We start from the raw sequence: 25,222 nt of genomic DNA, 5'->3' as shown, positions 1-25,222 counted from the left end.
AAATGTACAAAATGTCATGACTGAATGTGATGTAAAAAATTCACTTTCCATTTTAATACATTTGATTTTTTTAGTCAAACTGATAACTCAGAGAGCACATCTGTTATTTTTTTTTAATAAAAGATATAATATTTTCAGTTATTAAGTTCTGCTTAAATGTAACTGCCCTGCAGTTCTATTGAAAAGCCTTCAGTGTGGCAAATGAAGAAGGTTAACTGCAAAAGAAACAAATTAAATTTCAGGAGCTTAATTTTTGGCTTATGCTGTTGTAAATTACTCGGTCTATGCTGGCAAACTTGTTTCCTAGAGTTTGTGGTTTAATTTGCTGGCCTTTATATCCAGGTATTTTTGGATAAATCTCTGTGAAAGAGTGGTTACTCTGCTAAAAATGAATGTGTGAGTAGGTGGTGGGAGATGTCACCCTTTTTTCTTCAGTGTCTCAAGTGTTTCTTCATCCTAAATATTTCTTTTTCTCTTCTATAGAAGATGAAGAGCCTGAAGCATGAGAATTTAAATGTTTATATGATACAAATGCAAACTGAGCTAGGTTTCCTACAAGTTGTGTGGGTTATTTAGTTTGTGTAAAGCTAAATATCTATTTTGATGGCAATTATTCAGATTTACATCTGTGTAGCTTTCCTGTTCACATCAATAATTGCTGTAGGGGGAAAAAAAAGAATTCTGTTTTTAGCATAAATTACTGTTATCTTTACCATTTCAGCACTGCAGGTTGAATGGAGGTTGAAGCCTGTGTTGAATATTGCGGTGAGATCATGTTTACTGAGTTGTTTTAGTTAATTGGTACTTGAACACTTGGAATATTAACTGAATTCCAGAAGTTACTTGGAATGAAAACATTTTTACCTGTACATAGAGTGCAGAAAGAAATAGATTAGATTAAGCAAATCACCAGTTTCATATGTAAATGGTAATTCTTGCCACTTTGACTCGATTAATCTATGCCAGTCATCAAACTTTCTCTTGTTCCACTGATTTAGGCACTTGGAATTGATGAATTCATAAAGTTCTTTTAGTATCATTTCCTTGGTTCAGTTGTGGGCTAACTAGCATGAGGTTTTACTGTCTACTGTGATTTAAAAAATATTTAAAGACTATATTCTTTGTAGACTTTTGTAGACTATTTTTTCAAGTAAAATATTTGCTTGTGTTTCTATTTTGTAGTCCTTGTTCTTACTCAAAAATAAGATGCAATGTAAGACACTTAAAACCTCCTTTGTAGTGCTAATTCTGCTTCATAAGTGCTGCTGATACAATATATAAATTTTTTTTTCTGTACCTGGCGTTCAGCATTGTCCTAGCTTGGTGAATGTCCATATATAAATACTTCAGAATTGAATTCAATTTTTACAATGCTCCAAGTGCTTTATCTTGAAGTCTTTTATCTTGCTTCTGCAAGCTCTGATGCTGGCCGTTCTTCTTCGTGGGTAATGTACTTACTTAAGGATTTCATCCAGAGAGACTAAAGCACTTTATGGAGGGAACAGATAGCCATCTCAAAATTTTAAGGAGAATGAAACCAAAAGGATGGAGAGTAAATGACTTGCCTGAGGTTTGGCAGTAGACTATAGCTAAAGGTGAGGAGAGAACTCAGCTTTCCTGAGTTTGTGAGCTGCTGGCTAGATCAGATGCACTGCTGTTGTGATCACTGGTGATTTAGATACGACTCATTTCTGTTACGAAGACAAGAACCTCCATGATAGTTAACATAAAATCTGAAACTTGAAACATTCTTACACAGTGGTTGGATATTAAATTGTACTGTAGTAATTCTAAATTAGTGCCATAGCCATATAAAAGTCAGTTTTGGTACTTGAATCATATGCAGAGATGGGCTGCCTTTGGAAGTAAAGTTTGAGCATCTTGTATTAATAGAGGGACAAGCCACAATAATCCAAGGCTGTTCTTTTTTGCTGTAAAACTGAATTGAATGAGAACGGAATCATAGCTATCACAGGCCACCTGGAGTTACCATTGTCAAAGCCAAACTCTTATCAGATCTGTTTAATCTCGTTTTGCAACAATTAGCAGCAATCATGTCAAGCGTTAAAGAATTTAACTCAGATGAGTCATATCCGTTTTCTTTTGGGGGATGCAATAGTGCAGTTACTTGTGAGGCTGGGCAGTCTGTGCTGCCTTACAGGCAGACGGCGGTGGTGTGAGCAGTCATATTTTCTGTATTAATTTGCAAATTAGTAGTTGCTTCTCAGGAATTTTGAGTGTGATTTTTCCAGTAACTTAAATACCAAGTTACTACTTGTGCACATGTGTGGTTATTTTGGTAGAAAACTAGTGTGGGAGATTTTGTCCTCGTTAATAAGAATAATTTGTGTATCACCTTGTCTCCCCTTTCTTTATTGATACTTTCACTGTTACTCTGACAGTCTTGAAAGGCAAGGGATAGTTCTGTGATCTGTGTTCCAGTAAGCTAAAGCAAAAAGTCATAGCTCAAATTGTGAAATTCATTTCAAGCTTGGTCTGTGCAAAAGGGAGATGAGCTTAAGCTAAATAAAGGAGGCTGGATGGATCTGTGTCTGTCTGAACTTTTATCCTAGACTTGTGTAATTGCTGTCCTTGGGAACGGGTGAGGGATGAAGTTTATGAAACAACAGCCGTTCTGCACTTTCTTGTACTTGGCAACAATAGTGTAATCTTGTAACTTGTGTGTCTGCAACTGTAGACAAGGCTGCAACTTTGCTTCTTTCTACTGGAGATAAACTCGTCGTCCTTGTTACCTTCTAACAGGGTCCTTTACATTTCTATAAGTATTTGAGGCTTTTGTGTTACAGGGCAAGATTACCCAAAAATGTACCGTGGAGTGGTTTGCAAAGCAGGACATTGATCCCAGCTCTATCTTTTGTGAATTGTTGCAATAGAAGATAATTATTGTGCCATGTGCAGTGTAAGTGACGAGTGTCTAGCTTGATGGAGGGTTGCTTTTTTAAATTTCTGAATACTGCAAACAACAGTCTCATCTTTAAATTTAAGTCTTTATTTTCCGAGTGAAGTTGATACTTCTTTGCAGTGTTTTTGGTGGAGCCCAGAGGATCTTTCAAGCTAGGTTTAATCAGGTGTGTTTTGTTTACGCTGTACTTCACCTGTGTTGACTCAAGTAAATTGATTTGTGTGGTTGAGTGCTGTGTGTGGGTTTTTTCCTGCTAAATTGCAAGGAAGGCTGCGTGCAAATGTTGTACTTGTGACTTACAGATCACTGAGGTCTGACCAAGCCCTGTGAAGGTTGTCCTACCTGCTTTCAAATCATGTTTGACTTGAGAAGCCTTAGTTGTAGTGTTACGTGGGAAAAGCAGCTTAACTGTAATTCTACAGCTTGCTTTGTTGAAAGAAAGTGGTGGTAGTTTCTTGTTTTGTTTTGTTTTGTTTTGTTTTTTAAAGGAGGGGCTGGAAATGGATAAGGTATATGAGGTATGGAAACAGATGCTGATGTGTCTATGTTTTTCCAAGGATTTCTTTGAAATAGAACATAAATAGACCTTGTAAGGTGCAGATGACTAGGAAAAGACATAATATTTTGAATTTAAACAACAAATATTTAGGACATTGCAAATAGACAATAAATAATAATAAATTCATGTGCTAGCAATGATAAATTCATTGCTGTGCTCATAGGGAAGGAACATGCATTGCCACCCAGAAATCTGTGAGCAAGGAAACAATTGATAAACTAGTGCTTATACAGGTTTATTTTGGGAAATACTGGTCAGTGCAGTCACTAGACCAATTTTAAAATCAAATGAATAGACAGAGACACAAAACAACTAAATGCTGAAGGATATGCATATTTTTTAATGTGTTGGCATGTGTAACAGAGGTTAGAGCTGTTGTGAATAAATTACTGAAAACCTCATAGGAGTAATAAATAAACTTGTCAGCAGTCACAATGAAAGAAAGAAAGAAAAGAAAGAAAGAAATTAAAAACTCCATGAGGTGTTTGCTGTACAAATGTGATGTGCTATATCTTTACCATGTGCATCACCACATTTGAAAAACTGAATTTAAGTCTTGGTGGAAGACAAAGACAAGGGAAAAAGTGGATTATCAGAATCATTCATGGAATTGTTTCCATGCAGGTGGAGACTGACTAGATAGGATCTTTCCAGAAGAAAAACAAAGGTAAAGATGGTGTAATCTATAATCAGGAATGGAAAGGAAAGATTTATTAAGGAGTAATGACTAATTTTTAATTTTTGACTTTCTACCTCTTATCTGTAAGCAGCTTCATAAGAAGCTAAAAGAAGCACTTTTCCATACGAGGACATAGTTAAATAGTCTTTAAAAGGACTAACATTCCTGAGGGATGGGTTTTCTAAGACCTGTTATATATTGTGTATGCATGAAATGACTTGGAAACTCTTTGAATTTCCAGATGTTTTAGAATGTACCATGGCGTACTGCACTTGTTTTTTCTTTTCCTTTTTGCCAAAATTTGTGCACTTTTTAAGAGACAGTGTTGTTTTTTATCAGAAAACAGAACATGTGAAATTCCAAATCCTTCAGGCAGTTAGTTTTGTCAAAGCCTTTCTGTTAATGGGAAAACATTGGACACAGCAGTGAAAATGCTACAAGGTAGAGATTTCTGTGGAGAGGGTGGTGAAAAGCAGGAGTCGTGGGCATTTTTTTTTTGATTATCATGAAATTTGGGGTCTAAAATTCTCAAGTGTTGTATTATTTATGAAAAAAAGGGGTTTTTTTTTAGAATGGAAGTATTTCCATGACTAAATAAAAACATTTAACAAATGTGTTTGTTTACATCTCTTAGAAAAATTCTGCTTTCAAATTTTCAGAGGCTTAGGAAGATTCCCATTTTTTACAGGCATTCCAGATGCTGTTCATCATAATCTTGAAGTGCTTGTATTTATTTTTCCATCTGTACTTGCTGCTCATGAATCTTCTAAGTTTAAACCATTTTTGGTATCACTGGATTGGAAAACATTAACTCTCATTACTTGAAAATAATATTGTAAGAAATATTTGTACATCTTTGTATTAGAAACACTTCCAGAGTCTTTTCAGTGGCTTAATGGGTGTGGCTCTTGCCTTCTTGAGAAGGGTTTAGAGTCTGTCTTAGACATTTAGCTCCTCTTGGTGCAGGCCACATTTCTACTAGAACATATGTAAAAATGAGCAAGCTTCTCAACAAGAAATTGACAGGATTATCTAAAAACAGGAAGAGCTTTCAGATGGCATAAAGACATTCTAAGAAAAATTCCTTCCAGATAATGTGTGCTGTTTATTAACAGAAATTTTAAAGTAATCTACATCAGGTGGCATTGCTAAGAAGACGAAGAAATGGAATGATGCCCTTTGGAAGGAGAACTTTTGTACTTTTGTTCAGATGAGTAAACAAGTTAAAAATGTGTAAAAAGGCATGGAAGCCTTAGTAAGACAGTTTCCAAAAGAGTTGGAGTAATACTTGCTGCAGACTGCTATTTTTTTGGTGCATGACTTCTGACTTTATTTGGTGTTGGCAGCATTGTAGTGGGAGATTATATTGGTATTACATTAGGGCAAATGGGTTAAAAATATAAATGAAGAGCACATCATTTAGAGTCATGGGTAAAATCTGGCAGCAGGGAGGAGTTGAAGTGGGTTTTTTGTAGAAGGAAATCACACTCTTCTGATGAGCCTGTACTTAAGGGTCATCCATTTAAGACAATATATTGAAATGTCAAAAAGCTTTTGATGGCATACTTTACCAAATACTCTTAAAGGGACAAAATATCTGGAGATGACAGATATAACCTTTAAGTGGACTCTTAAAGGAAAGGAAAAGAAGTTAAGTTTTGCAATGAAGCAAGGTTGCCTCTAGAAAAACAGGCTGTTAAAAGGATTGTTCCTTACTTTCTCTTTTTGAATTGGGCTTTTCAGAAGTTTCACGGCTGATCTGAAAATTTCTTTCTGGTGCAGGCCTGTCAAAACTTTAGAGAACAGGCAGTAAAGAATTGCAGAAGGTTTTATGGTACCAGGGAAATGAACAGCTAAAGGACAGCTGAAGTTCAGTGGTAGTGGATGCGAAGTATCATACAGGAAGAAAAGCAGCTCTAATTGTTCACATAATACTAAGCACTAAATTACTTGTTGATATTCTGCTTTCTAGGTAGCGCAACATTTTACTCTAAATGTGTGTGGATTGTTTAAAAAAGCTCAGTCTCTACTTGCACCATTCTTACCATCTCTGCCACATTGCCTGCTGGCTTCTGGCAGAGAAGAAAAACAGAGTTTTGACCTGATCCCTCCAGATGCTGCAATGAAACCCAGACATAGTTTTGAAGCTTGGAAGTGAATTTGTGTAGACATTTTTGTCACAGTGAGCTGGGCAAAGAAACCAAATATATAACTGTGTTATAAGTGAAAATAGTTAGATTTTAGTATAAAAACTCAAGCTAGAAGAATTCTTAGGTGGAGAAAACTTGAGGTCATTAAGTCAGAAATAAACAGAACAGGAAAGACAGAAATAAAAAGAACTTTTGATCAGGTTTTTCTCCTGCCTGTCCTGTTCTTGAGGTGGATGGTCGTTTCTTTCCTTGGCTTTAATGTTCTCTGCAACTTTTGAGCTGTTGCAAATTCTGCAGTTCACATAGACTTTTGGAAAACTTTCCACCACCCATAAGACCTGGCTGTTTGGTTTTCATAGGATTCTCCTTTTTTCTCTGAACTTTTCTGTTGGCACACCTGTGTTCTTGCAAGTTCTTTCTTCTTGGGTAGGCTCAGTCACTTCTCCAGAGAATAAATAATCACTCTCATCTTGCATCTCAAAGACACATAACATGGGACATAAACCAAAATAATCACGTAAGTACCATCACGCTCTCTCTCTATCACTCTCTCTATCACTCTCTCTATCACTCTCTCTATCACTCTCTCTATCACTCTCTCTATCTCTATCTCTATCTATCTAGGAGTTTGCCTGCTTAAGATCCTGTCCAGGCCAAAGGAGTGTTTGGTCTTTTTTGAAAAAAATTACAGTGATGAAGATCTTCTGAACAAAATTTCTCAATGTAGAAGTACTGGTTTCCTGCAGCCTGCCTTGTTTCCATTGACTGTTTCTGCTGTTGTGTAGTGGGTTGCTTAAATAGCATTTGGTACAGATCCTAAATCTAGCCCTGTAATGTGCTCCAGCTTTCAGCTGAGCTTCAGTAGTTACCCCATTGTGATCCGAGTATTTTTTCTGATGCAAAGTTCAGAGTTAAGGTAGTCTTTAGTATTTGGTGTTATTGGTACTAGGGGCCCTGTTTCACTAGGATTGATACAGATGCAGTGAGTCTGAACATATTGAGGTTATTTTTGAATAAATGGCTCTTTGTTTGCTTGTCATCTTTTATTCTTGCCTGATCCTGAGTTCCTCCCACATGCATTAAGCTGAGAGTGGTTTTTCTGAATTGTTGGGGGTTGGAATCATGTGATAACATTATAATCCTCTTTTGGGCCGAGAGAGAGGATTTTTTGAAACTCAAGCTTTCCTCTGTTTTCTTTTTCTTTATCAGAAAGCCTTTCTATATTGTTTCAGTTGTCTTCAGATCATTGACACAGTAATTTAGGTTTTGATGTGTAGTTTGATGTGTTAATTCCTGCACAACCCTTTATTGTTTGTCATCTCTATCTTTCTGTCTCATTTCTTTTCTAACAGCTGTTACAACTTTCTTTTTGTTACCAGTTCCTTGCCAGCTTCTGCTGTTTTATTTTGGTAATTGTGTTCAGCTTATCTCTCATCAGTTTTTGATTACAGAAGCAAGAGGTTTTTTTCCCTTCCCATCTTTGAAGCATAGTGCAGACAAAAAGGCCAGAGTTTCACTTGGAGGATCTTGGTCTTGAATACTGTTGCTGCAACAAGAAAAGTAACTTGTTTTTCTCTCCTCCTTGCTTGGTTAGTTCTACTTGGTGAAGTATTACATTTGATTTTGTGAGAGTGATGTGTGCCAGTTAGCTACAAAAGTTGGCAGGAATCAATTTGCTCAAGTGTTACTAAGGAGCACCTTGATGTATTGGGACAGGGTGCAAGTTTTTTAATGCTCCCGTGTGACAGCAGATCACTGCCAATCAGTTAAACATTTGGGGCAGTTCTCCAGGACATTAGAGTTTGTAGATTATGAACTTGCTTGTGATTTGCAGTTTAAATTTATACAGGGACATCTTCTATTTGCACATTGTCAGTCTTTAAGTAGTTCTTCTCTCTTACCTTAACTAGAAAGAAACAAACAGTTATTAATGATGTAAAAGGAGGAAAGATTGCTTTTACATGAGTAGCTAGTTTGGGTTTTGTTTTGTTTTTTTTTTTTTAGTAATGAGCAGACTCCTAGAGATCTAAATTGAGTCACATACTCAATTTAGAGTCTGTCAGTATGGCTATAGATGCCTAATGCTGTGAGGTAGAATGTGTTTGTGTTTTTTTGTTTCTTTTCTGTTTTGTTCCTTAAGGAACTCTTCTTCCTGTGATGTTATATATAGGATTCTTAAACAAGTGGATGTTGCATCCATGTCTGTATGGAGGATTAAAATTTACCGACCTGGAACAATATGTGACTCTCAAGCAGGACTAAGTAGGTATTCAGTTGCTTCCTTGCAGATGTTGTGATGTTTGGTGCCTTCTTTATATAGCACCTAGTGATTGTGTAGGTGGAAAGTGAGATCATCTAACTGATCCAGGAGTCAGCTGATCCTGCACACTCACCCCACCCCTCCAAGCAAACAGAGAGACTGAGTTGTCTCACTGTGTATTGACCACACTAGATCTGAAACAAATGTGGAAGAGAGTCAGAACCACCTGCAACAGTAAAAGCTGTTTATTGAGTTTATCTGAAGTGAAATCATACCTTTTTGCTTATAAGTCTAGGTGTAGGAGTTCACTTTGAAATTCAAGAGCAGCTCAGCTCAGTTTAACTATTCAAGGAACAGTGGGCTCTTAATACCAGCATGAGGGCAAAATAGAAATAGTACTGCTGTATCCAAAGGTAACTTGGTGCTTTTTGGGCAAGTACTAAGTGCTCTAATTATTTCTAGCTCAACTTTGTGTTATGCAGCATCTGGAAAGGGACCACTCACCAGACAGCTGGGTTTGTGTTGTATCTTCTGGGAATTTGTGCTCAGAAACTCTCTTTTGGGTAGGTTGCAGGACAGGCTCTGATCTGTACTTCATTCATGGTGGATCTCTGCTTCCATTGCATAAAAATGAGACTGCTCAAGACAGGGTTACTTCTTGAGACAGTAAGATAAGATTCCTACGTCATAGTGCATTTCTCTAGATAAGAACTAGCTCATGTCCATCACTTGTTTTTGTCTTGATGCTCTTAAGCCTACTTTGTGCATAAGTTCAAGCCTCTACAAATGCCATCCTTTTTCTCTAGTATATGGCATACTTAACTTGCCTGTGCCATCATCATCTGCTTTTCCTTCCCCATATTCAAGCCTCAGACACCCTTACAAAGTGGCGTGATTTTTTTTTTGTTTGTTTGTTCGGGTTTTTTTGATAGCCTCTCCCAACAAACTGGCTTGACTCTCTGATAAACAGGAAAATATCTATGCCAAGCACAGAGAGTCATAAAGAAGTTGAAGTAGATAAGGATATTCCTTGCTTGTTTCTGAAAGTTTGCCCAATAGTAAGTGTCATCATATCATCATTCTGAGGCTGAATGGAGAGCTGCTACTGCAGTATGAAATGTTTGGTATTCACACTTAACTTGCCTGTGCCATCATCACCTGCTTTTCCTTCCCCATATTCAAGCCTCAGACACCCTTACAAAGTGGCGTGATTTTTTTTGTTTGTTTGTTTGGGTTTTTTGTTAGCCTCTCCCAACAGACTGGCTTGGCTGGACTGGTTTCCTGGGAGGTTGGCCATTCACCTGTGTTTGGGTATTCTCACCTCAGTGGCTCCCATCAATTGTTTCCGGTCTTGGAGCCATATGAGACACTCTTGACAGGAAATGTCTGTTTCCAGTGCTGTTGACAAGTCAGTGCCACTGTGGTTTCCACGGTTGAACCAGAAATACCAATCTGTACTGACATGTTGGGATTGCCAAAGCAGATTTCCTACCTCATGCAGGCAGTCTCTGATAAACAGGAAAATATCTATGCCAAGCACAGAGAGTCATAAAGAAGTTGAAGTAGATAAGGATTCCTTGCTTGTTTCTGAAAGTTTGCCCAATAGTAAGTGTCATCATATCATCATTCTGAGGCTGAATGGAGAGCTGCTACTGCAGTATGAAATAAGTTTGGTATTCACACTTGCACCGAAATAAATTTTGCCCTCCTTTCTTTTCTTCTATAACTCAGTCAGAATGGTATCTTACTCTTTTAGCCCTCAAGTGGAAAAGAACACAAAATTCTGGTCTCAGAAGTTGCCGTTATCATCTTTCCTTTTCCCCTGATTAATTGTGGGACAGTGAATGCAAGGCAATGGTCATGTGTTTAATACCAATTAATCACAAGATAATAGCAAACATAAACATTCATTAGTTGTATAGCTGCTTTGTTTGTATTCACTGCTTTTCCTGGCAGCACTGTGGCAAGCAGGTAGTATCAAAAAGTAGGGTGTACATGTGAGATATCTCAGAGCACTTGTTTAAACATTCTTCTTTGCTCTGTTACATTTAAAACAATGAGTAGGAGATGAACTTTGACCACTGCATTTCATTTATCACTGTCTTGGTGACTAAAGGCATGGCTAATAGTCAAGAGCAAAGGGCTGTGTATCCACTAATAGACACTTACCCTTTTTTCGCCATCTTAATGTGTATACTCTTGAGTTTTTACCATTTTTCAAGACAAGTTAATTAGCAGAGATTTTACATATAGGATTGTCCGTCTTTGCGTAGATAACTTAAAGCAAAGTAAGTGGATTTACATCACAGTTAGGAATGATTGGTAAGATAGTTTTAATCTATGCCAGACTTCACAGAGATGTGTACTGTTCCAGCGCTTCTCAGGTAAAAGAGGTTAAGTAGGTTGCCTCCAATTCCAACTCATGAATCTGATTTCCCAGGGTAATAAGAAGCCAGTTACTACTGCAGTGATACTTTGTTCTCTTGGATGTGTGATAGTGTGTTTCAAGCTATTGTTGGTGTAGATGTGAGTTAGCCTAATAACAGTCTAGGTTGTGATTGCGCAGTAGTTGGCGTGTCTGCAGCTCAGTGTGTGGTTACTCAGCTAATGTGTACACAGGCAGCTTCATTAGAGGCAGTTTGGCTGCTGTCAGCAGGCAGACAGAGCTCGGGGTGATTTAGGACATGGACACTAAACTGCCTGCTGCTGGGTTTATGCTGGTTTTGGTGCCTAGGCCAGAGTGAATGAAGCTCTAGTCTTATCTATTTAGGCGTGCCAGCTGTTAAGGAGATGGGAGAGAAGGTTGTAATTAGACTTTATTGTTCATAAACTATCAGGAGACAATAATTTCCTGCTAGACCTATTGTAAGACTTTCTAGCTGTAATGTCGAAAATTACTAGAAAAGGTAAAGACTGTTCTATACCTGTTTTCTTTAGTATCAGCGATCTGTCATTAGATTGACTTTCATGATAGAGTAAATTTTATCCCCTACTTCGGTCTTGGGCACAAAATTAAATTTCACATTCTTGCAGCCAGTGAGGTTGCAAAGCGTGCAGTTCTTGCACTTTATTGTCTTTTCTCCTGTTTTATGCAGTGTGCTTCCACACCCACCCTCCTCATTAGTCTGCTGGAGCCTGAACAGACTTTGTTTGCTGCAACATGGAAGGTGTGCAAGAGCATTTGAAGTGAATTGATGTCAGTGAACTGATGTTCCTGGTCTTCAGAGTGCTTCATTCTGAGGTCCTAGCTGTTGAGAGAGCTCTACTCTGATTCCTGTGCTTGATCAGGCTTTTTTTTACTTGCCTTGAAACTCAAACCACAGGTGTTTTGGTAAGGGAGTAGTTCCAGTGTAACTGTGGAGCAGATTCCTCCACCTTTGTTGAAATACCACTTTGCCACTTATGAAATTGTGTTCTCCAATGAATAGAAAACTTATCCTCTATGGCATCAGAATGTTCAATTGATTTCATTTGGGGGAAATGAGAGTGAGAACCTGATAAAGAGGATCATGGCAGTTTATGTATTGATGACCAAACAGTTCTTTTGGGCTTAGCTAAATCCTGGCTCTTTGTAACTAATGAGAATATTGATATATGTATGTATACTTTTAATTAGATTTGTCTTGAAAACCATCAGTCTTGCTCATCTTTGCTAAACTTCTAATCATATTTTATGTAACTGAATATAGCGTTTGGCTGTTTTGTAGTGCACTTGATGGTACATTTCAGGTGCTTTATAGAAACCAATATCACTCATGTTTCTGTGGTGGGTTTTTTATCTTTTTTTTTCCCCCCCTCCCAAATCAGTTGCATAGTATTTGACTTCTGTCAAGTACATTTATGCCTCCTTTGCTCAGAGGAGTTTCTCTCCTGATATTGTGAAAGAAGATAGTCAGAAATAGGTCTGTCAGAAGAGCTGGTTTAGGATATATGTTTTTTTTATTTGAATAGACATCTGATCTCAAAAGTGCATATACCTTTTCTGGCTTGTTGGAATTGCAGGTAAGATTTGGGTTGTTTCCCTTGGAAATTGCAATACCAGCCCTGAGGCCTAACCTGAACTTGAGAAATCTGATCTCTTTGTTGTGAATGGCATCTTCATCTTAAAATATATAACTGCTAGAATGAGCAGGAAAACCTCACAAAAGATGGACCTATTCTAAGGAAGACACTGCTTTATCTATCACATGAGATTATCCAGAAAGATTTCACAGAAGTCTTGACATATCTTTTCTTCTTTAGTTACATAAAAAATACAAGTATCACAGAAGAGTTTATGCCAGTATCTCAGTGTCAGTCATACAGATGTTTCTTTACTCATGGTCCTTCCCTCATCTGTGTAAGTAACTCAAGGTTTTTGTATAGTTTTTATTTTATTTTATTTTATTTTATTTTATTTTATTTTATTTTATTTTATTTTATTTTATTTTATTTTATTTTATTTTATTTTATTTTATTTTATTTTATTTTATTTTATTTTATTTTATTTTATTTTATTTTATTTTATTTTATTTTTACTATGGTAGGGATGGTATAGGACCCAGGAATGTTTCCTATGGTGTGGTCCTGTATCAGACTCTGTTCAATTTGTTTGGCCAGCTTGACAGTAATATATATATATATATATATACATACATAATTTTTTTTTAGTTTCTCCTTCCTTCTTCATGATCTTAGGAACTCGCCATTTTAACATAGGATTTCTCAAGTGTTTTTTGTAATTTAGCTTTGATCAGGTTCCATGTAAAGTAATATTTCTCTTTTAATCTTAGTTTTGCAACTCTAGTGAGAGCACATTATCTTGCAAGATTGCAGAATTAAGTCATGGCACATTGCACAAGTTTTCTTCCTGCTTGGCACTAACAGATATGTACCATAGATTTGGAGTTGCTCAAGATTAGACTTCTATGTGAGTAAGAGCAGTTAAAAATATAACTTGTATTACGGCAAGTTTCAGAAGAAAATAAATAGACTGTAATCTCACCCAAAATATAGCAGTGGTATTGTCATTCTTGTTTCGCTTTTGTGATGCTTCAGTTTCCTAAAATTAATGAAAGTGAGTATATGTGTAGTCTTAGTAGTGCACTGCCTTTTTTGCTTCAATAAAATTTGATGGCATCCATACTGCAAATATTTATGTGGAATTGGACAGAGGGAGATGCTTAGAACACAAGTTATGAATCTTTTAGAAAACATAATATTAAATTTTTGTGTGAAAAAATATATTTTTTTATACCATATTAGTCTCCTTTATTTTAATTTTGTTTCTTGAAGAGCCAAGGCTCGTATAGGCAAATGTTTGCTCTTTCCCCTGTGTATATCTATCCTTCCTTCAGGCTTTTAATAATTTATAAGCCTGTAGGCCAGTTACACATTACTGAAGACTAGATGTCTCAAAGGTATTCCTTTTCAACAAGTTGGAGAGACACAGCTTCCCCAGTTCAGAGTGTGACCACAAGGCTTATCTTTTATTGAATATCTTCATTTCAGTTTTGATGATCTAAGTAAATAGGTGAGGTGAGAAGTTGTGGTTAGAGGTAGAATCTCTGATTAGATTAATTAGAGTAGAAAAACTTGAGGGTATAGGCTTTTTCCCTACAGAGCTTGTCTTGCTATCTGTCTTTTCAGTCATGGAAGCTTCCAAAGGAATGGGAAAGCATAGAGAGATACTGGTACCCAGGCTGCTTTTCTTGTCCTACTCTTTAACAGAAGCTTATTTCTCTGGTTTGGGTTTGGGTTTCTGGTATTTTTTCCTGAAACCTAAGAAAAAAATTAATTGGGTGAAAAGACAGAAAGGTGTTTGTATAAGAGGTGGAGATGAGTCAGTTTTCTTGCTTTGCTCTCTTGATTCCACAAGACTTTTGCCATGGAAATAGGCTGCCTGGTATAACAGGAATCTTGCAAAGAGTCAGCAGAAATAGCTAATTGCCTCTTGTTATACTTTGGCATTGGTGCAAATCTTGTCAAGATAAACACATGGTTTGAGAGAAATTGTGGACCACATTCCTGTTTCTGTAAGCATTCATGTATGTGCTTGCATGCATTATTCACACAGGTAAACTTTGTTATGAACAGAATTCTCTTCAGTAAAGTTTTTACTTATATGGGGTTTCTTTGCCTTTATATATTCACTCCCTCTTTGCTTCTCTGCATCTGTACCATGTCCTTTTCTCATTCTATCATTTCTCTGTATGAATCAAAATAGATCTGAATGGTGATTTATATTGGAATGTTACCTTTCAGTTTGTTTTCTTCCAGGTTCTAGTACAGAATCTATACAGTATGTTATAGATTACATGAATTTTTATTGCAACTTGCAAAAAGTACATCTAATGTAATTTTTTCTTTTATTTTTTGCTAAGGTTAACATTCACCATGTATAGATTTACCAAGCAAATTTTATTCTTCAAGACAGCAATTACATTTTTTTTTATTTTCTTGATTAGTGGCTTATCCATTTTTACCGTTTTCAGGTCTCATTTAAAGAAAAAATAAAGGAGTAATAGTGACATAGAAAAAAACTAAACCACATCCTGCTGACTGTGTTCAAAATTCAAGCATAATAGCTAAAATGGGGAAATCCCTCTAGATCTCTTATTTCCTACTTAAAGCCAGGCCTTCTTACCAAAATAAATTGTGTGAAGAAACATGACCTAGATGTATTTGACTGTCAGAAATGTGTGGCATTGACATTATTTTTTTTTATTTATTTATTTCTGCAGATATTGCTGTGGTAGAGATGAGTGATGCCTTCCGTCAACCTTCCCTGTTCTACCATCTGGGAGTCAGGGAGAGCTTCAGCATGGCTAACAACATTATCCTCTACTGTGACACAAATGCGGAGTCTCTGCAGTCACTGAAGGTAGCTTAGGGTGGAAAAAGGGGTTTGGAGGGGAAGTTACAGCTAGTCTAACCCTTGAAATAAATTCTTTTTGTAAGAAATACAAAGACCACTTGTGGTTCAGAACAGAATAGCAAAAAAAAGTTCTGAGGCCTGGCAAAGATGTCTACAATGCCATGCTGTAAAACTCAGTTTAGTTTTCTAAAGAGAAAGATTTAGATTGCCTGATTGGAGTCAGTTAAATACCTAGCTGTTAAATGGCTGTTTATGGAAACAGAAGTTTGCCAAATTTGAGATGAGAAACTAAATGCAAGACTTTGTCATTCAAGGGAATTACTGGTGTTTGTGGTAAACTATTACAGTAATAACAATCCTGTGAGAGTGGTAGTGTGTAGGCAGTAAAATAATCCTTAGGCTTTAGATTATGTCTAAATTAGCAGTTTTCCGCTAAACCTTATGGGGCCTCCTGATACCCCCTGCTAAATCTTGCTGAGTTACAGCTGTTTGCGTCAGGTACCTGCAGGACTGCTGTTCTGGGGATTAGCAGCAGTGTAAAAGAGTCAGTAAGAACAAAACTCATGCCTCAGTGCACAGTTATAGTACTTTGGTTTAAGGCAAGAGGGTGTTTTAAGATAATCTATGGGGGCTGTGGATTTTGTCAGCCAAGAAGTTGGTACTTGCTTCCTACTGCAACTATCCTAAAAGTTTAGCAACTTCCATGATGGGAAAGGACAGACAACTTGGTTGGCAGTCTTTTCAATTACTTCCCCTCTCTCAGATGCATTGGCTTTACTCAGAAGGTGTTTTATGCTCTTTCACTTTTCTTCCAAGCTTTCCTGAGAAGAAGAATTTAGAATGAGCAGCTTGGTGAGTCAGACTGCAGTCTGGGCACCAGCACCACTCAGGAAGGGTTTGCTTCCACTGCTTCTGGCAAGTGCAGGCTATTTAGTTTTGATTCTGTCCTATTTTTTTCAGACTGGCCCTATATTTTGGAGGAAATGCTTAGTAACTCAGTTTGTGCCCCCTGCTCTCCCCTCTAAATTCTCTCAGCTAACTGGACCGCTTGCAATCCAATTATTTCCTTTCTTCTTGCAACACAAAGAGTATACAGATAAAAGCCCTAAAAATAATGCTAATGATAAAAGATGTATCTGGAAATTTAATCCAGTTGTGTAAGTACAATGATCTACAGTATAAGCAGAGCAGAATTTCATTGTCCTGGGCAAGGAGCCAAATACCCAACTCCCACGGAGAAATCACTTGGGGTGAGGCATCAGGCTTTCTTGGGCACTTGGAAGAACTTTTTACTAGTTTAGGAGCTGGGCTTTGTAAATGGGTCACGTGCTGGGTTCTTACTGGCTTCAGTGGAAGCCCAGTTCTGTGCAGGGGGACTTGGATGTCACAGTTGCCACCAGTACTCTGCTGATTGAAAGATTCCCTTTGGTTTCCCTTAGTTTTGAACTGGGCTTGTATTTCTGCTCTTGATAGCCTGTAGGGAACTAGTCAAAGAGTGAGACCCTTTCCATACTATTTAGTAACTGCCTAAAAATAGTAGCTGTGGGCATACTGGGACATCTTCTGAGGCAGTGTTTGTTCCTGTGTTTGTTACAGCCAGCAGGTAAAGAGTAGAAGCAATGCAGGAGAGCATGTGCAGTTTTAATCCTGTATGAAAGGAGGAATTAAAAAACTGAAAATGAAAGAAATACAGAACTGCAGCAGACGATTTAATCAGGGCATGAAGCAGTAAACTTTTGCTGGTGAAATGTTCTTCTGCATGAAGACTCAGGCCAGGCTGGGCAGGATTTTGATCAGCCTGATCTAGTTGAAGATATCCCTGTCCATGCTGGGGGATTTGACCAGACCTTTATGACCCACACTTGGAAAGCTAGAAACAGTCCTATGTGAAACATGCCCTCTCTACAGGGAGAAGAACAGTTTTATCAAAGCCTGACTTAAACAACACAGAAAGTAGGAGGAACCTTGGTTTGACACTGTTCTTGTTTTTAATGCTGTTCTGCCTGTGAAGCTGCTCACCAGTCCCAGTGGCACAGGAAAAACTGTCTGATAAATCTGTTATCAATTCCTAGGATCAGAACTTGCTGACAAGTCATGCTGGAAGCAAGATGATCATTGTTCAGAAGTGGTTTATACTTGAGCTGTACCACCTGGATTAGTGTGCAGGACTCAGCTCTTTCCATCTGGATGTGCTTCTAATTCTCTGAAAATTCACATTGAAAATGTGAAGATATGTTCTTTGCATCTGATTATTAGAGCCAAGTGAATTTCAAGCAGTTTTGGAATATTTTAAAACCTCATATGAATGCTGCTTTTACTATTCTTTTTGATTGCTTCTGCTGGTAGCAAAATGTTACTTACTATATTTGGCTTTTCCAATATGAATAGATGTTTATTAATAGACAACTTCTGGACATCATCCCTCTAGAAAAAATCTATAAATGGAGGGACATGTATATAGGTGTATATATGTATATTAACATGCAGACAGTAGGTATGCTCTTATGTATACATAAGTTGTATGTATCTACTTGATTGCATAGTAATTTTGTCTCTTCTGAGACAATACCTCATTTATGTTGATTTGACAAACATAAGAAAATATCTGTCAACCAACCTTTTCTTGTCATGTGTGCAAACAGTAGTATTAGAAAGTCATACTGATCAAATATCTTTCCTAATGCCATCAACATTTTCTTTTTTTTTATTTCAGGAAATTATTTTCCAGAAGAATAATGTAAGTATGATGCATGGATTTCGGTTGAATCATAAACATTCCAAACTTCTGTTTCATTTAATGTTGTTTATATTCTCTTCTCCACTCAAGTCATTTAGCGCTCTCCTACTGTATTTTACAGAGTTCGACGTAGAATTCTGGAAATTCTAGCAGCAAATCTGAGTAAATCACTTGGTTGCTAGGTACCAGGCTCACTTCTTACCTTGTCTGTATCTATCAGTGGTATTTTCTCTGCTGCCTCTACTTGTCTGTCATGTTATCTCACACCCATTTGCATTTGTCATTTTATCCTTTTTTTTGTTGCCTTTTTCTATTCAGTATTCTTTAATGTTTTTAAAAATATTCTATTAGAAAGTAGAGTTATTTGGAAACTGTTGCTCATTTTAGAAACCCATGGCTACAGCTCTGAAAAGAAAAAGTGTGTGTATATATATATATGCATATGTGTGTAAATATATGTATGTGCATATATATGTATGTATGTAAATGTGTGTATATCTATGTATATATATGTACATGTATATATATATATATGTATGTGTGTATATATATATATATATATATATATATATATATATATATATATATATATATATATAAAGTACATTTATAGAGTATTTATTTCTAGAAGTTGTGTCCTGGAGCTGTTAGTCAAAATGTAGTACAGGTCCCAGTGGTCTGAGTGCCAATCATTATTAAACTGTAGGTCTCTGCACCTTGATGTCTCTTTCATTTCTGAGGTTGGCCTTCCAAATCTCCCTTCCCTTTTTCACTCCCAAGTTCAATGGAGGCAGACTTGTGGCTGGGAGAACACTGTTTTTCTAATGTGTTTTTTCTGGAGCAGCAGGGCCAGTCATGTCAGAATATATATCTGACATGTCGAGTTGTTCTTGGCTTTGCTTCGTGACTTACTGGTAGCCACATTTGCTAAGATATAATTTCAGAGAGGCTACCCAGTGCTGTGCTGATACCCTGAGGTGCTATGTGCATGCCGTACAATTCCATATATTTGAATAAATTTTTCTACAGGGGGATATGAAGCACTTAATTTCAGAAACTGGCCAGGTTTTATTTTTCTCTATGCCATGAAAACGGCAGCATTCCTGATTTTACTTCTTTATTTAACAGTGGATTAAGTTATTACTTTTGCCAGTCTAAAATGTGACTCTCTCAAAAAGATGCAGTCTTTTCTTTTCTCTGCATGGTGTTTCTAAAGATGGCTTCAAAACCAGTAAAAGTTTTGGTCTAATGCTGCATTTTAAATTACAGATTTTTTTTTTTTTTTGTTAAAAAAACCAAAAAAGCAAAGAGGCTTCCCTATAGAGTTTCTGTATAGCTCTTATCCAAAAAGTGCTTTTCAGACACTCACAGAAGGCTGTGAAAGATGTGCTAGACTAGAAATCTCTCGCCTTTCTCTAATGAAAGTGGAAGAAATGATCATTTAGGCCTTTTACATAAAATGAAAAGAGAACAGTAAGGCCATTCTTGTAAATGAATGTATTACATTCTGTGTTTTTGTTCTGGTGGCCTAGGACCTAGGGAAAATGATGTGTGACTAATGTAATGTTCCTGGGAGGGTAGGGGGAAGAGCTCGCTTAGCAGGAAACCAGCAGGAGATGACTGGTAAAATAGAATAAAGGGGAGATGTCATCTTGTCCTGTTTTTAAATGACAGTCCCCAAAGCTCAAGGAGAGGTATGATAACTTGGCCTTCGTCTATTTCAGAAAGGATAGTTCTGTTTTTCATTTAAATTTGGATAGGCGACTGTGACACTGTCATTTATCACTTTTAGAAATGTTTCAGTGTATGCCAGAAAAAGAATGTGTTCCTTGAAAGTCTCAGATGTTTTCAAGCACACCCACATAACATCTTTTCTGAGAGGAAGTATTTTCCCTGGTATTAGAACAGGGAAGTCAGTGAAATGGTTTTAGCAGCTCCTTTGTCTCCCTTTTCCTCATTTTTTCAGCCAAATTACCTGGAAGTAGACTTTCCAAAATGTTGCTGCATGCCTAATTACTGAATATAATGCCTGCTTCATAAAAATTGTGTTTCTTCATAAATTATAAGATTCTTGGATAAATGGGTATGACAGAGGTTCTGATCTAGAGAAGCCGTGTCTCTGATGCCCACCCTTACCAAAATAGTCATGTGAGGTTACTGATATTAAAAAAAAAAAATGAAATACATATGGATAAACGAGGAGTTCATATGGAAGGTTCTGATCTAGAGAAGCCGTGTCTCTGATGCCCACCCTTACCAAAATAGTCATGTGAGGTTACTGATATTAAAAAAAAAAAATGAAATACATATGGATAAACGAGGAGTTCAGTCTTGCTGTTCTAGAACATGTTTTTTAATAGCATGCAAACATCAGCCATATCAGGACCATGGTATCCTTGGCACCAGGGGATTAAAAAGGTTGCAAAACAAGTCTGTGTGTATCTATATATATCTGCCTAATTGAAATGCCTTGTGTTTGCTTTTCCTAAACCTTGTTTCCCTAAAAATAAGTGGGATAACAAAAAAAAAAAAAATCTATTGCCAACTGTTTTGTTCTTCTGCTGGATTTTTATGCTTCCTAGTAATAGTCAATACAATGTTGCATAGCAAGGATAAGCTGCCTGGAGCCTGTCTGGGCAGAGCAGTACAAGATAACATTGGCTTATTTCCTGTTATATGTGGTTTTATAGCTATTTATTTGGACCTTTTTCAAATGTTCCAGTAATACCAAAACCATACATTTTTAAAGGGAGTGATACCTTAACAGGAGGTATCCTGTTACTTTGCTGGTTGAAAGCTTTAGTTTAGTTTTTGCTGTTATCTGATTTTTGAGGTCAATCAAGCAGCAGAGGCATTCTAGAAATTACTAGTGAAGAGTTTCAGTCATAAGATGTTGCTATAAAGGTTAGAGTTCATGACTGTACATTGCTAGTCTTAGCTAACCAGTTTTCATTTCATCATAATTTTCCATGGTGATTTGAATTCTACCACCTTTGGAGGAAAGTTGCAGGGCTATTCAATTTTTTTAAAAGTTTGACTTCTTGCTGAATCTGAGTGTTTAATATCCATGTATTCTACATGTGGTTTGCAACCCACTGCGGTAAGTTACACCTTGACACAGTGCACACCTTTCAGTTCAGGCTGCTTGCTTGCACCAGGCTGGAGTAGTGGATAGCTTTGGGGGCTGCCTGGGGTGTGAGGCTGCAGTACTGCTCCTGGTCTGGCCAGAAGGGCCCTTGGAGGCAATGGGAATTGTTCTCTTGGGCAGCTGACTTGCAGGCATTAGTGATTGAGCAACAGAGTTAGTGTTGTATGGCTGGGCACCCTTAGCAGTGCTTTGCTTTTCCAACACTTGAAGGGATCAGATTGTAGTGATAGGACAAAGAGCAATAGCTTCAGGCTCAAAGAGGGAAGGTTTAGATTAAGTATTAGGAAGAAATTATGTACTTTGAGGGTGGTAAGGCCCTGGAACATGTTGCCCAGAGGAGCCATGGATACCCCATCCCTGGGAGTGTTCAGGGCCAGATTGGATGGGGCTCTGAGCCACCTGGTCTAGTGGAAGGTGTCCCTGGCCACAACACAGATATTGGAACTGGATTACCTTTAAGGTCCCTTCCAACCCAAACCATTCTATGGCTCTGTGATTGTAATTTTTACTGGTTTTCCAGAGTCTTTCCTAATTGCCTCTTGTTAAGGTGGAGCTCGAGAGACAGTTTGGTGTAGCGCTCCTTTAACGTAAGTGGGAGAACTCGTCTGGTTCTGAGATCCCCAGTGCAAGAGAGACGTGGAGCTCCTGGAGCAAGTCCAGCACAGGACAACAAAGATGTTGAAAGGACAGGAGCATCTCTTAGGAGGAAAGATTGAGGCAGCTGGGCTTGTTCAGCCTCCAGAAGATACAGCTGAGAGGGGACCCCATCCATGTCTATAAGTATCTGAAGGGAAGGTATCAAGAAGATGGAGCTAGGCTCTTTTCAATGGAGCCAAGGACTAGAACAAGAGGCCAGACACTGGTGCACAGGAAATTCCACCTGATTATGAGGAAGAACTTCTTTACTGTGCAAGTGACCAAGCACTGGAAAAACTGGCCAGAGAAATTGTGGATTCTCCCTGACTGGAGATATTCCAGAACTGTCTGGACACAATCCTGTACCATGTGCTCTAGGATGACCCTGCTTGAGTGGGGAGGTTGAACTAGATGACCACTGTGGTGTCTTTCCAAGCTGACCCATTCTGTGACTCTGGATGAGGCATTCCAGAGGCATCTGCAAGCTCAGAATTTTCATATAGCTGCTGTTAAAAGACTGTAGCATAGGGTATGTTTAACTGTTGATTTCATTCACCATGGAAATAGGGGTAAATATTTTTAATACTCTTCCTGCAGCCAACAGGAGATTTGTGGCCAGTTTTATTTTTGATATCCAAGTATGTAAAAATGCTATGTAGCCTTCAGTAGATATTTTGCTGGAAATGATAACTGTGGTATTAATTATTTATGATGCAACATTACATCTTGCTTATTTTTAATTTTGTGAATTCTTGACTAATATATTTGACACATACTTTCCTAGGAAAAAGTTGTTAACTTTTTTCCTGTGTAAATATGATGAAAGGACCATATAGGCTGTAAGATGATTTTTAACAAGCATTTAGGATGTAGCATGGCTGCAATAGAATGATATTGCTGGGTATATAAAGAAAGAATATAGTCTCAAAAAAAAAGGGGAGGTATTTGATAGTGTAGGTCCAGTCTCAGTGTTTCAGTTTATTTGAGGTGTGTGGCTAACTTAAGTTCCTTTTCAAATCAGTAGTAAGGCTATCATTCATGTGAGTGGGATTTAAAGTAAACCCAAACTGAGTCTGTATTCATTAAAACATCAGCACATGTTGATTTACTGTGTATTTGGGGGATGGAGGGAATAGATTTAATAACTTGGTTTATGATTTTGCCATCTGCTACACATAATAACATGTGCAGTCAGAGAGCTACCTTAAAAATTTCACCAGAAAAATTGAAATAAAAGCAGATATTTTTCAAAAGGATGAGTGGGAGAAATAGAAAAAAGTTCTTTTAATTATAAGAGTGTCAGCAGGAAGAACAGTTCCTACTGTGAGAGATACTGGCAATTTTTATTACTTCAGCTGTTTTTTTTTCTTTTATTAAAGTTACATTGTATGCTGACCTGAAGCTTTGGCAAGTGGGTGGGATTCTGCTAGATTCTCCCATTCATGGCTAAAGTGTCATGGTTTTGGTTTTGGGAATCTTTGTTTTCTTTGACACTTCTTGTCCTTGAAGGAAATTTTTCTCTGTTTGTGGATATTTGACTGCTAAATCATCCCAACAGAGCAGTGTTAGTAAAGAACCTTTGGGTATTGAAAGAACTGTGCATCACTGACTCTCTACAATTTTTCAGTTTTCCCCCTCTTTGTGAAGAAAAAATAAAGATAGGAGAATTAATTGGCCAGAACTCAAATATTCCTTTGTCTAGTACCATGTATTTTTAATCTATGCAACTTTCAGAAAAAAAATCATTTATATTACATCAGATTTATTTTTTAGAGAGAGAATAGTGTTTATTTCATGATGCTCTTTCTAAGACATGGTCTCCCCTTTCAAGTCCAAAAAGCTGCCCTTTTCCCAAGTAGTTCTGTAGAAGAGGGGAATATTGAAAGAAGGGCTGGTTTATATTCTTATTGTGATCAATAAAATGTAAGTATGTGCTATTGATTTTTATTATCTCTTGAATATAAATAGGTGCTATATTAATTTCTTTCAGAAGCTGAGGAAGGATGTTGAACAAGAAAGAGGTGCTTAATGATCCAGTGACCACTAGGTCTAGCTAGAAGCCTTGTCTTAAATTCTGTAATTATAGAGCTATTAAAAATGATCTTACATCTCTAACTGAAATTACTCATGCTTTGGAATTGTTCAATTTGTCCTCAGTAAATGAGGAAGTAACATTAGAAAAATACAGAGCAATTAAAACATTTGCAAAAATTAATTACAGTATCTGTCACTTAGTTGTAAGCATTTATGTGTGTAGCTGGCTCCAGCCAGCACTTCTGCCTTCTGATTAATCTGACTGACTTGATGAAATGGACTGGCATGGATAGTCTGTCAGAAAATGACCTGATGCTGCCAGGTACTGAGTGTGCTAGCCCAAGGCTTTGATATGTATGTTCATATCTCCCAGATAAAAGGAGCTCAGCTGATCTGAAAGCTTAGGCCAGGATTACCTGTCTGATGTCGTGAGTTCTTGTGCATTAGTCTGAACAACAGTAACTATCAAATTTTGTGGGATCAGAGTCAGGATGGAGCATTACAGGGCACATATAATAGAATAAGTTAAATATATTTAAGCTTCCAAGTCTAGTAATATGCACTAAGTGAAAATGTAAAGCAAGTGTGAGCAGATGGGAAGTGTGTTTCAGAAAGATCACCTGATCCTTTCTGACTTAAGCTAGCATAGTTTATATTCTGACAGAAAAAAGATGAGAAAGAAGTATAAGTTGCTGAGACAGGTTGCATCACTGGATGAATGAGGAAAGAAGCAAGTCACACACTCTACTTTGGGGAAAATGGTTGAAAGTGGTCTGACATTTAGAATAGCTCCACAACTGCTTCCCCCACAGCTTGGTTCTCTTGGACTCCCACCCTAATCATAGCCCAAAGGCAGCTGGAGTTGGGCTCTTTGCAATGAGAATTTGTGGTGATGGCACAACATGTTTCTCCAGAGGGGGGGACTGTAGACTTTGTTATAAAAAAGCAGTCTTGCCGTCACTGTTATCTTTCTTCAACCACCACCTTTAGTAAATAATATATAACTTTTGATTCTTTTTTTTTTTCTTTTGATGCCAGAGCTACTGCATGTCTGCCTTTGTTAGTTTTAGCTGTTAAATATCTACCTACTCTACTCTAGCTAGGGAAGTGAAATTGAGGTCAGTATTTCTTGTGTTTCTTAGCTTTATTGCATGTGTGCTCTTTCTACTTTTTTTTTATTTTAAGTGCATTTCCTAAGGAAATGAAACTTAACAGCTTGTACTGGTTTTTCATCCTCCAC

The 25,222-nt window shown here is 37.4% G+C and overlaps 1 protein-coding gene across 1 annotated transcript in view; it reads left to right on the top strand.

Annotated features, from left to right (window-relative positions):
* The window catches only part of MAP3K5 (mitogen-activated protein kinase kinase kinase 5), a 98,162-nt gene that overhangs the window by 13,506 nt on the left and 59,434 nt on the right, over positions 1 to 25,222 (top strand). Inside the window, exons 2-3 of the mRNA XM_066545685.1 lie at positions 15,294 to 15,433; positions 18,141 to 18,164. Of these exons, the coding sequence (XP_066401782.1) occupies positions 15,294 to 15,433; positions 18,141 to 18,164 (164 nt within the window). The remainder of the gene's footprint in view (positions 1 to 15,293; positions 15,434 to 18,140; positions 18,165 to 25,222) is intronic.

This window comes from Molothrus aeneus, chromosome 3, assembly GCF_037042795.1.
Source record: "Molothrus aeneus isolate 106 chromosome 3, BPBGC_Maene_1.0, whole genome shotgun sequence".
Lineage (NCBI taxonomy): Eukaryota > Metazoa > Chordata > Aves > Passeriformes > Icteridae > Molothrus > Molothrus aeneus.
This window is presented reverse-complemented; position numbering and strand designations above follow the sequence as displayed.